A 13,594-nucleotide genomic window follows, 5' to 3' on the forward strand; every position below is an offset into this window, starting at 1 on the left:
AAAAACAAAATGGCGTCGGAAATTTTGAAACGTCGCATGGCGCTCGCGACACTCCGGCCGGAAGGTGACGACATGTGTTAGGCGGCGCGACCATCATCCTGCCCCCCTCCCACTCAGATCTAATTCCTCAAACCGCAAACACAATAGCCCACTCACAAGCGCGGCCCCTCGAGGAGCCGCGGGAGGGGAGGGGCGCCATGAATGGCAGAGGAGCCGAGGTGTCTAATAATCACTAACAAGTTTATTACCGCCGACAAAACGACGAAAAACGGAGGAAGTATAAACGACGAGTTTAAAGCCTATTACTCGCTCCTTCTGCGAGGGGGTGAGAGCGCGAGCGGCGCGGGGGGCGAGGGGTAGGGAAAAAAACACAAATGTTTGGATTGGGCGGAGTGGTTTGGATAAGCCCCTCCCACTGGACCAGCCCGATGGGCCCGGGCCCGGGATCCGTGACTCGGGTAGTGTGCTCATGGATTCGGAGTGTAGCAGTGGCTCGTCGGCCCATTCGCCGCTCTCGGTATCGCTGTCCGTTTCGCCCTCGCCGCCCCCCTCCCCGAAAGGCGCCTCCGAGCTCCAGCTCATGCTGCTCCAGCACAGGGCGCCCCTCGCGACGCCCTTCGGGCACCCCATGACGAGCATCGGGCCCGGCCCCCCCAAACAGCACACCATCGACGCCATCCTCGGGCGCCCCCGGAAAAACCCCCACCCCCACCCCCTCCCCCACGGGCTCCCCGATGTGCGGACTATTAATAATAATAACAATGAATCCAGTGGTAAGTGCATTGTCGATTTCCTTGCGTTTTTTGCCAGACAGAAAGGTGGTAAGTCCAGAATCTTTTCTAATTTTCTAGGGATTACATCTGTTTGGGGCAACAAATTAGAAACTTATGAACCACACTGGAGGAAAAAACACATTGGATCTAGAGTCCAGACTCTTGAAAACATTGACAAGAAAAAGTACTCTTTAATTCAAGCAGATTTAAGCTTAAATCAAAAGGAAATCCGCTAAAATTAAGAGGCTTGGTTCTTGATTTAAGCTTAAATCTGATTGAATCAAGAGTATTTTTTCTCGTCGATGTTTTTAAGAGTCTGGACTCTAGATCCAATGTGTTTTTTTTCCAGTTCAAGTAAAAAGTGAAAAATATTACTAGAATGCCTGCAGGACGGTGTTTCACTGGATTGATGTGTTATTTTTCATGTTCATTTGAGAATTACATCAATTCGGGACATCAAATTACAATTTTTTGGGTTTAATCCTGGCAAAAAGTGAAAAAAATGGGTGGGTTGCTAGGGGGCGGTGTTGTATTGGATTGATCCATTATTTTTCAATATTTATGGGAATTACATCATTTTGGAGGAATAAACAATAAAGAGGCCGGTGTAAACCAGAGTAACTGCAAAACAAATAGCTTGGAAGCATAGGGCAGTAATTCTTGGGTGCATTTTTGTTTTTAACACCTATTTTTCAATTTTCTTTGGGAAACAAAACACACCAAGAACTGGTTACATGGCAATGAAATGTTTCGGATAGGTATTTCAACGAGGGTGGTGATCTAGTTTTTTTGGATTCGTTACCAAATTTTTGTGTGTTTTGTTTTGTTGAGTTTATGGACTATTAGTAGGTATTTTCTCCTCAGAGATCAAATGAGCAAAGTTTAACAGAAAGGAAAGGAGTGACATTTTCAATACAAATGAGTTATGAGTGATTTTAAGGTCATCATCAAATACGTGACATTTCGTCGTTTTCCGGACGAAGTAAAGTAACTCCATTCCAAGACTGTAAAATTGACTCAAACGGTTAATGTACTTGCGCTATTTCTGTTCAAAATTTGTCTGATTTTTGCCGAAGATCAGAGGAAAAATCGGTGAAATTTTCAGTTTGAAATGTCCAAGATTTATCTGGTAAAAATGCAGTTTGCGAGGGAAAATTCGGCAACATTAAAATATAGTTACGTTCTGTCGTGAGGGAAACGAAGACATGTCTGCTGAAAAATCAAAGCCGCTGAACTCTTTTTGATAGTCAAAATATGGCCAGAAAGTTCATTTTTTCAAACTTAACGCGGCACGGAAACATGAAACTTTGAACCTTTTATATCCTCTATCATAACTTAATGTGACTCGATTCAATTCTGCTAAGTTTAGTTCATTTTCTTTGGGAAACATAACATAAGAATTTGGTTATCAGGCTAAAAATGCTCGGGACGGTGTGATGTTTCTGTCTCTGATGCCGCAATCACACGCTGAATTTACCAGCTCAATCTGGTAGGCAACAGTCATCGCCCAACGGCTAAAATTTCGCAAATTCGAGTCATTTTCATCCAGATGTGTATCAATCTACTCGAAGAGATCAGACAAATCCAACATTAGTCCGATGGTTGCTGAATTTTGCGCGTCACGCGCAAAATTCAGGCATCGGGCCGTTATGACTTCCACATTCAAGCCACATTCAGCGAGTGATTTCGGCATTAGACTTGTTTCTTTCATTTTTTGTGTTTCCGACATTGTTGAGTTTTCAGGATATTCGATATTCGATTTCGTTATCAGGATTCTATCATCTTCTAAGGGAGAAAATGCGCACAAAAAGAATTATTTTAACGAGGGTAGAAGAAGAAATTTATTATACTTGGAACCTCGCGCATATCTGAATTGTGGCTTATCATTTTTTGCTCCTCTTTTTTTGTTCACGGAAAAAAATCACGAAAATATATTAAGAAACTACGTCAATTAGCATTCTCCCTCCTAAAATATGAAGTATGACAGTAGGTAATAGGTTACGTAAAACGCCCTTAAACTGATAAACAGGGTTCCTGATGTTGAGCTATATCTTTATCTAGAATTCGAAAAACCATATTATTGAGGGTGTTTGCCCATGTCTCCATTGCGGTGTTTCAAAATCTCCTCTGCCATTTTATTGTTTCGCAAAGAAATAAGTAGACTCTACAGCTTATTTTTTATGAATATTTTGCTGCACTGGAAAAAAAAAACCACATTGGATCTAGAGTCCAGACTCTTGAAAACATTGACAAGAAAAAATACTCTTGATTCAATCGGATTTTTTGCTTGAATCAACACGAAATCCGCTTAAATGAAGAGGCTTGGTTCTTGATTTAAGCTAGATTCTGATTGAATCAAGAGTACTTTTTCTTGTCGATGTTTTTTTTTTTTTTTTTCTAGTGTGATAAAGAGGAAAAATCAAGGAAATTATCAGGAAATTAAGATTACTAGTTGTCCAATGATAAAAAAAAACACCTGGGTGTTAGATTTCCTGTTTTACTGGTAAAACAGGAAATCTAGAACGTCGCAAACTGAGATACGTGGTTTCGCACTTTGGCCATCGAGCTCATGGTCTAAGATAAGTCGTTTTTTTATTGTGAGGAACGACCATCGATATGTCTTCTGAAAGCTCGGTAAAAGTATTTATGAACCCTTTCTGTAAAATTTTACAAAGCTTATCCGTACATTTCCCAAATCGTTGCTTCTGTTGATGAATAAATGCAAGGAATTTAGAACAGAGTTCTAAGTATATTCGATGTTCAATACTGCCGTGTTAAGGAAAAACGTCGTATGACCATTCTGCTGTCGTAAAATTTCCTCCGGCAAAATATATATTTTGGGGAGAAGTTATGCATATTTATTTATTTTAGTTAAACTTTCAGATGTTTTAGATTAATGTGTGAACAAAATTGACTAAAAATTGGAAGAAAAAAATATTCAGAATTTTTCCAGTAAATTCGTTTTTTATCAAAGAAAATTAGGCAACGCCTGAAGGTTCATATGCCGTTTTTCCTTAGCGCTGATTCATCGGTACTGAGACGAATTACACTATCTTCGACTATCCTTTGATTCAAACTGGTTATCCTATAATGCAAAGAAGTGGGTTCAAAATGGTCTATTCTGAAATGATTCGAAATTTGTTCAAATGAAATGTCATCTTTCCTGTTGTGAAGAATAATCCAAGGATATTTTCATCATCAGGGTGGACATAGATTCGAACAAACCTTTATTACTTTACTTATTTTTAGCGAAACGTGTCCACATTGATAGAATCAACTAGCACAAGAGTGTAATCATTATTTTAGCAATTTGTATGGCGTGGTGAAAACTTAAGAATACTCAGTTTTATGGCAAGATGCTTACCTATCGCTTCAAGAAATAGTGCGATCCAACATAAGAATAAAAATTGTCTAATAAATGCAAAAGACAGGGCTATGTTGTTGCATATTGCACATTTTTTTAAAATTTTATCGGCACTACACTTATTTGATTAACTTAAAACTTTTTTGAAAACCGATTATATAGCACTTACTAAATGTGCCCGCTCGAAATGGCCATAGTGCGTAGAGAACAATAAGAAAGTATGGTCTGTATAATCGGTTTTAAAACAAGTTTTAAGCTAATCGAATAATAACAAAAGACAAGAGAAAAATAAATAAATGAAAATAATAACGTAGATATGACTCATACTCTGAAGCGATTATCGCTGCTTGGAAAAAAGAATGAGATCCGTCGTTCCTCGAACGAAAAAACGTCACTATACTTCGACGTTGCTTAACTTCTTTTCGCAAACTATAATTTTACTAGGAAACCGTTGGGCATAAAAAAATTGAGTTGTTATTTGATCCGATTTTACACCCCAGGAATAGGTATGATGCGCTTATCCGTCTGGGAAATGACAATTTACATTTCATTTTAAATTACCAGAATCCTAGATCTTGTTGAAATGGTCACGTGAAATTGCATTGGATTTTTTTAAGGGAAGATCTTAAGAGGCTCTTAAGGAAACACAAGGAAAAAATTGTATAACAATTTTTAATCTTTAAATGTTGCATTTCAACAACGATAAACCTTTTTTTTGGCTACACAGTTAAAAATAAAAATGTATTACACTTTGTGACTCCGCCAGTGAGGTACTATAAATACGCCCTACTTACTTGACTTGCCGAGCCACAAAATATAATTCGGAACCAAGAAACAAAATAAAATAAAACATTTGTCGTTGGTTGACATGCATCATACAGACATTAAAATTTGCAAAGTAGTTATCCCTTTACCATGTATATGGACTGCATTTTGCAAAAAGGAACCAAGAGCATTGCAATGTTCCTAAGATTGTGCAACTTCTCTTGTCTTGGAAGAAAAACCTGTTCATCTACAAACATTTTCTACTTCACACGCTAAAAACTGTAAATTTAAGACCAAAATTACCATGTAAATTTCATATTTTTGCATGATTACAATAATTTTATTGCAAAGGGTGAAGTCGCACAATCTTAGCAACATGGCAATGCTTCTGGTTCCTTTATGCAAAATGCAATCCATATATGACTTCCCATCGCTAAAAGACTGAAATTTCTTAGAAGTGGGGCAAGAGGAGGTTAGCGGTTCGCGACATTCGCAGTTGGTTCGGATGCAATTCTGCAACGGCATGCAGGGCAGGCGTGGCGTGGGGCAGAACTGGAGGCGCAGCAATTAAAAACTCATTTACCATGACTGTGGCTCTGTTTAATTGCAAACTATGCATATCAGAGGAATCAATTAACTCAAGGTGTGTTACCTCGCCTTCCCCGGCGATAAGTCTCCTGGCAAACATGGAATTAAAGCCAGCAATAATTAATCATTTTTTCACAGTGAGACCTTTGTGGTGTTTTCCTACTTTCCTTTTAATTTAATCAATGTCCCCTGATGATAAGAACCAAGTGTAATCTCAACGACGATCGCGAGAAGCTGGGAACATAATTCTGTTCTACCACACGCAAATACCGCCGTGCTAAGGAAAAACGCCGTATGCACCTTCAGGCGTTGCCTAATTTCCTTTGATGAAAAACGAATTTACTGGAAAAATTCCGAATGTTTTTCTCCCAATTTTTCGGGCAATTTTGTTCAAGATTCAATCCAAAACATCTGAAAGTTATAAGGGAAAACACGCATAACTTCCCTCAAAAATAAATATTTCGGCAAAGGAAATTTTCGACAGCGGAATGCTCTTACAGCGTTCTCCCTTAGCTCGGCAGTAAAGTGTGGCTTTCACTTCATCTCTGAATGACATCGATACATTATTCATTGGACGTATTTTGAATGTGCGAGTAAGTAAGATCTTTCATGGATTTGATTACAGATCGTTAATGCTAGAAAGAAGACTAAAATTTCATTGGATGGAGTATACTCTACTAACTCTAATCTAATTTCACATTTTTTTAAAAATTGTTCCACGGAAACACTCAACAGAGTAGTTTTTCTTTCTTTCTTGGACCTAAATTGAAACTGAGTGCATTGAATTTAGCAGTAAAATTAGAACATTGCTAGTATCATTAATAGTTTGCAAAAAAATCCATGGGACACCTTACATGGGCAACTTCAACTTAGGTATACATGTACAGTATTACTATGAATGTCGTGTAAGGCGCTTTGCCATGTAAGATTGTTTCAGTGGTGGAAGTGATCATAGAAACTTTTCTGCCTCTATATTCGCAGTCCAACATTATATCATGTATTTCTTGCAATAATTTCCAATCGGAATTTAGGATGACATGGAGCATTACGGAATGAAACCCTGTAAGCTAGGACAGGGGATCGAGCTGAGAGATTTTCTATCCCAAAGAACGGAACTTCCTCAGGAATAATTGGCTGAAATCAACTTCCCCGGAAGATCTTGAGAGAGAGACAAATATACACCGGCGCGTATGCACAATATATCGACGGTGAAACTACCAAACCACGTATCTCGGTTTGCGACGTCGCAGACTTCCTGTCATACTTTATTTTTTAAATGAAAAACTACTTAACATCCAGTCTTGAAAATTTCTGTGATTTTTCCTCTTCGTGCGGAGAAAATTCTGTGAAAATTTTAAGGAATGATATTGATTTGGTCTACTTCCAAAAAATAAAATGCGAGCGTAGATTTTTAAACACCGCAAACGAGATACGTGGTTTGGTAGTTTCACCGTCGATATTCTCTTACACTTTCAAGGGCCATTGAAAATTCACGTTCCCCATTCCGACACTTAGCTTCTCCGGGCAATTTCCCTCCTGCTAGAGATAAAAAATTTTGATCCGATTTTGGATCCAAAGTCTTCTTTTAGGTACGTCGGAATTTTCTCCCGTAAAACTCAAAACTCCAACTTTTCCAAATTATGATCTCCTGCTAGGAACATATGGACGTATTTCTGCCAAACGGAACTACCTATGTTGATCATGACGTGAGCCCTGTCATTCGTATATTCCCATGGGTTTCGGGGCTCATGTCTTAATGCACATGGTTCTGTTTGGCAGAAATACGTCCATATAAAATGCTCCTAAAGGTCAAAAAGCGAAGTTGGAGATCCGGAAATCTTTTTCGACTTATTTCTCCTTGTTTTTACAAAAATATTCTATTTGAACTACAAGAATTTTGCGATCAAATCCCATAAAAAAATGACAGTAGTTTTACAGAAAGGTGAAGTATTTAACCTAACCATCGATATTTCCCAATTTGAAGCCATGCTAAAGAATCGATTATTGAGGTGTTTGTCGTGAACACCCTGTCTATCGATCCTTTCCCATAGGTTTAAATGGCAGATACATCGATATACCGCATAAGAACTCCACGCAGTGTCGCTGTCATAAATGGTGTGTTGCTCCATCTCTATGCGGTCTAGGAAGATCATTCGAGTTCCGGACGCAACCACCCGACATAATTTTGGTCTGCGTAATTAATAGCGGAACCGGAAACAGCATATTAATTCGCGGAAGGAGGGGGATGGGAAGGGTGGGAGGGGGAAGGGGTTGACCTCATGCGTAAAACGCGCTGCGTTTACCCAGATGAGCTGTGCGATAATGGAAACGCGATCCCAGTCTCCACTGATCACCTTAACCTTTAAAGGCCAAGGTCTTGCGGTCAAAAGGAGGGATTAGAAGGTGTAAGTAGTAAAAAAATAGATAATTTTCCGGGTGAAAGGAAGAATTTTTCACAAATTATTGGCAAACAAAATGTTTGCGAAAATTTAAACCTCAGTGCTGAAATTCCTCTCAAAGGCTTGCAGTAATAAGTTTTTCCTCGCTATTTTACAGAAATAGTCGACTGTGACTGAATTTCATTTGCCGCAAGTACCGTAAAAAATTATACAATTTTATCAGAATTAGAGGTTTCATCTCCTTCCGCTGAAAAAGTCCACGATTTACACATCTGAATTCACTTTATTCGTACCCTTCTCTTCTCTCATCGCACCATCGCCCGCTCTACCGTGCTAAGGAAAAACGCCGTATAAACCTTTATGCGTTGCCAAATTTCCTGCTAAACTTATGGATATTTTCCCTCTAATTTTACAGATAGTTTTGCTCGCAATTTCAACCAGGGCTCCTGATACTTTCAAGGAAAAATAATTTCCTTAGCAATTAACATTTTATCGAGGGAAATTTGGCAACACTCGAATGCTCATACGGCGTTCTTCCTTAGCGCTATCCTCCGTGGGTCGCCATGCCCCACACCAAAAGGTGTGAACACACCATCCATTCGTAAACGGCTCATGGCGCGAATTAAAATTTCACGCCAGCTCAGAGAGGCGGACGGAGGGAAGAGGCTCATTTGGAAGGGAGACAGCGCGGAGCCCGGGGGGGGGGGGGTGTCGGGGGGCGGGCCAAGATGGAGATCAACCGGGTGCCGCTTGCCACTCTTGGTTAGCCCCCCCCCCCTCCGACCCCCTTCCCCTCTCCCCCACCATCGTTACCGTCTGGAATCCGAGTTTGACTTTATTAAGTCTCTTTGTTTAGGTTCCAAACTTAATTGAATTGTATCTCAAGTCTAATTACTCGGCGGGTTGCGTTTATAATTACAACCCTTCCTCTTTTTTATTGACTTTCCGTGCAATCTCCCAGTAATTTACCGTCACCCCCTCCCCCCCTCGCCCCACCGGTTTTCGCTCCTCTTTCGCGCTCTGTCGCTCTCCTCTCTCTGTTGCGCCTGCGCGCTTTGCTTTCTCTAACAATTAAATGTATTGATTTTTAAGGTCGCGCGCAGATTGTCACTTTGCTGTTAATTTCCGAGGGAATTCCTGCGTGCGCTGGTTGCGCTTGTGATGGAGATTGATGAGCCCGTGCGATTTGTGCGAGGAGTAGGGTCGTGATACACCAGCGCAGTGGCACAGTAAATACGCTCCTCCGTTAGCGACGTTTCAAATTGCTGCCATACACTGGAAATAAAAGTTTCTTTAAAAAATTTGACAATAAAAACAGTACTCTTGATTCCATCTGCACTGGAAAAAAACACATTGGATCTAGAGTCCAGACTCTTGACAACATTGACAAGAAAAAATACTACTGATTCAATCAGATTTTTGCTCAAGTCAAAATGAAATCCGCTCAAATTAAGAGGCTTGGTTCTTGATTTAAGCAAAAAACCGATTGAATCAAGAGTATTTTTTCTTGTCGATGTTTTTAAGAGTCTTGACTCTAGATCCAATGTGTCTTTTTTTTCAGTGTGATTTTTTCTAGAATCAAAAGGAAATCTGCTTAAATTAAGAGGCTTGGCTCTCGATTTTAAGCGAAAATCCGATTGAATCAATAGTGTTTTTCCTTGTCAATTTTTTTAAGAATCTGGACTCTGGATTCAAGAGACTTTTACTCAGAGTATTTAAATTTAACGAAACTAAACTTTTGAGAATCATCAATCGACTTATAATAGGGATCGTTGATTCTTGAAAGGGATAGCGGTAGCATTTGATGAATTTAGGCCAAACACCACGGCTTAAAGGAGTTAATGCTGCATCATTATGACGCAAACAAAACCTTTGCTGTTCATTTCCGAGGGAATTCCTCGACGTTTTAAAATTTCTGCCATACACATGCAAGAATAATGTTGGATCCAGCGTCCTGACTCAAAAAATTTGACAAGAAAAAATATTCTTGACTCAATCGGATTTTCGCTTGAATCGAGAGCCAAGCCTTTTAATTTAAGTGGATTTCCTACTGATTCAAGAAAAATTCCGATTGAATCAAGTGTATTTTATCTTGTGAAATTTTTTGAGAGTCTGGATTATGGATCCAAGTAACTTTGTCCTCAGTGTATTTTAATTTGATGAAACTAAACTTTAAGAGTCACTAAATAACTTTTATTGGGGATCGTTGATTTTTGAAAGTGACTGCGATAGTGTGTGATGAATTTAGGCCAAACACCACGGCTTAGAGGAGTTGATTTTGCATCATTCCGCGCAAAGAACACCACAAATTTTCCAAAAAATGACCTTTAGAGAGCTGATTAAAGATAAACAGAGAACGATAAATCGCGAACATGAGAAAAACACAGATCAAGTTTGGCAGTGCTCTTTTAGCTTCAGAAACTGTTGTCAAAAGCTTATATGGACGTATTTCTATCAAACGGAACTATGTGCATTATGACGTGAGCCCTGTCATGCACATATTCTTATGGGTCTCAGGGTTCATGTCTTGATGCACATAGTTCCGTTTGATAGAAATACGTCCATATGCACGTAATAGCTGATTTCATTTAGAGAGTTATTCTTGAGTGGTCCTTCAGCTACTGTTATTTCTATGCCACGGGCTTGAATTCAGAAACTTTGGATACACCCTGTTCTACATGGAGAGCAAGGGTGGAAATACGAAATCCAGGAAAAGGACAAATTCAGTCGCATGCCAGCGGCTGCTCAGGGGAGAAAAGAGACAGAGACAGAGAAAGTAACACACGAATCACGCGAGAGTGAGAGAGACAGCGGATTCGGGGATCAAGCGGGAGAGAGTAATCCTAGCGGGCGCGGGCGCACGTCAAATTAATAGAGCTGTCAGTCTTTCCTTCTTTTTATTAACAAGCCTAATCGCAAACAAAAAGCCTCTTTTTCAGACATCTTCACTCAATTAACCCGCTCGAGGACTTAGAGTCGCCCTTTCGCGCGCGCACTCCCCCGCCAAGACCCCGGCTGCCTTGTCGCCCAATTTTAGGGACTGCTCTGAGTTTTCGGGGGTGAATTTGAGACGAGCTTTGTGCTTTCGTCAATTCTGTGGCCTTTTTTAAGACAAAAATCTTGTTGGACCTCCAGGTTTTACCCAAATCTCGGCCGAGAGAAAGTAACGTTAACTGAATCAGTTGTTTCCAAAAGGGAAAATGACAATTTTTGCATGAGCCTTGGGTTGCCTAGAAGGGCATGCTAACAAGATCATCAGGAATAGAACTGTTCCCTTTTGAAAACAACTGATTCAACTATACTGTTAAGCAAAAACGCCGTATGAGCCATCTAGGCGTCGCCAAGTTTTCCTCACCAAACCATGAATTCTCAGAATTTTTTTTTTTTTAATATCCTCTCCAGAATTTTCAGAGGATTTTGTTCGCAGTTTGATCTGAAATGTCTCAAGTTTAAAAATTCGATAGGAAAATAAATCATTACTTTCTGCAAAAATAAACATTTTCTGAGAGGAAATTTGGCAAATTTCGGATGCTCATACGGTATTTTTACTTAGAATGGCGGTATAGTTGAGGGTTGATTTTCTTTGAAGATCTTTAAAGATTCTTCGAGTTAATTTTGTAAAATTTTCAAATTTGTAAAATTTCCACTCGCAAGTTTGTTTTTCACTAAAATAACGTTAGGAGGCTCTCATTGTGAGTTTTTCATTAAATTCCTGTCGTACTTTGTAAGAGAAATTTTAAGTCGGAAGTGCTAATCTCTCATTTACCATTTAATTTTCACAATTTTAACGAAGTCAGCATGATTTTAATGAAAAGACGCGTTGCTCTCATGACTATCCGTCTGACGGCCCTAAGTTTTGAAAATTGCGGCAACATGTGCCTTGGATTATTAGCGGAAGACGATTCCAAACCAACGCTACTTGGTCGCTCCTCTGACGTAAAGGCGTATCTCGGTTTCCACATGAGACCCAGAATGCATGAGTTCATATGTAAAACAGGGCTCACCTCGAAATTGAGATACGCCCTTACGTCAGAGGAGCGCTGACTTGACGTCTCGTCGCAACGTCTTGTTCAATTCCCAAGGGAGCAAGAGTCTGAACAAACGAAACCGACTTGTTAGAGGAGAAACAACCGAAACATGCACATTGGGGTTGCTCATCAGTCTACTACCAAGCGGTCTCTCGTGCTCAGCTGACAGTCCTCGGAGCAAGCTCTGGGCTATTTGTATCAGTATTAAGAGACTGAGAAGTCTCAGGGACTCTGTAAAATCCTGTTACATCCGTATTAAATCATTAGGATTCACAACAAACAACGGAGCTCTTACATATTATGTCAGGAATATACAGTTCAAGCACTGATTCCTGGGTGAAATTTCGTGAGAAACACTATGCTGCCATTGGTTTTCTTTGAAATCACCGTCAAAGTTCAAAATAGCTCTCAAAGTCGAGGCCGTAATGGAGAAGATATACAACGCTACCCTGAGAGTCCACCTCTATATCAAGACAAACTCTCGATACAAAGATAAGGAGTAAATACTTAGCAGGGTTGCTGTGTTTTCAGTTTTGGAATCTCCTAACAAAAAAAAAAAGGCAACCATGTTAATTTATTTGCTCCCTATCTTTGTCCTAAAATACCCTAACTGAATCAATAAAATAAGTTATGAGGATCATGAATTTGGCACCCACGTTAAATGTTTCAGCCCTGAAATTTTAGAACCAGTGAGAGACTTCATAAAAGCACTACTTTTCGTTCTCGATGTAGTATTCACGGAGCTGAAGGATTATACGATAATAATCGGAAATGTACATTAATTATAAGGGACCTTGATATCGGGCATCGCCGTCTCCTAGACACGAGAACTAAATTTCAACATTGCGAAATTTCCACTCCCGAACAGGGCCGGATTTTCCTACTTTCCGCCCATGGGCCGCCTGTATTTTGCCGCCCCCTTCTCATTCGTTTTGAAACATCAATAAAAACCATCAAGTGAACTTGCCAGCGGGGGAGGGATGCATAAGACTCGTTTACTCGTGTTGAACACATTTTTTGGGAGAGCCCTGTCAACACTTCTAGCAAAAGGTCACGGAACTTTGCGCGAAAGTCATGTTTCGTAAACTTATCTCTAATGGACAAGGCCTTCCATTCTTAAGAAATGAACGAAAAAATTATGCAAGAACAAACACAAAATTTGGTTTAATGATTTTAACTTCCACCGCCGCGCCGACTGCACCGTGTTTGGCGCAATGCGTGAAGTATTCACGCAGTCTTGTAGGCGCTATGCGTTTCACGCTGACCGCACTGTGTTTGGCGCAATGCGTGAAGTATTCATGCATTCTTGAAGGCGCTATCCGTTTCACGCTGACCACGATAACCGCACTGTTTTTGATGCAGTGCGTGAAGTGTTCGTGCAGTCTTGTAGGCGCTAATATGTGTTACATGCCGATTGCCGCGCCGAGGGCTTCTCCTTTTCATCTCAAGTCCTCGTCATCGTTTCTCCCTAAGTCGCGCCGTTTCAGGCCAAATTGCGTGTTTGGTCTCTCTCTTAACTCGACTAATTAAAAGTGTTGTCTCTTGTATCACTGAAAGACGACAAAATTAGAAATTACTATACTCTCAGGAAATGAGAGATTTTGTAGCCTTTTCTCGTTTGTAATTTTTTTTTCTAAATCCGATTTTTTTTACACCTACATTTAAAAAAATTGCAAA

At 40.0% G+C, this 13,594-nt stretch overlaps 1 protein-coding gene across 2 annotated transcripts in view; it reads left to right on the top strand.

The window, feature by feature from the left end:
* Positions 1-445: 445 nt before the first annotated feature.
* The window catches only part of LOC109031349 (uncharacterized), a 68,811-nt gene continuing 55,662 nt past the window's right edge, over positions 446-13,594 (top strand). The window contains exon 1 of one of the 2 annotated variants that reach the window (XM_072301785.1): positions 446-821. In XM_072301785.1, the coding sequence (XP_072157886.1) occupies positions 470-821 (352 nt within the window). In that variant the 5' untranslated portion in view covers positions 446-469. The remainder of the gene's footprint in view (positions 822-13,594) is intronic. The other variant, XM_019042806.2, reaches the window with a different exon arrangement.

This window comes from Bemisia tabaci, chromosome 6, assembly GCF_918797505.1.
Source record: "Bemisia tabaci chromosome 6, PGI_BMITA_v3".
In the NCBI taxonomy this organism is placed as follows: domain Eukaryota; kingdom Metazoa; phylum Arthropoda; class Insecta; order Hemiptera; family Aleyrodidae; genus Bemisia; species Bemisia tabaci.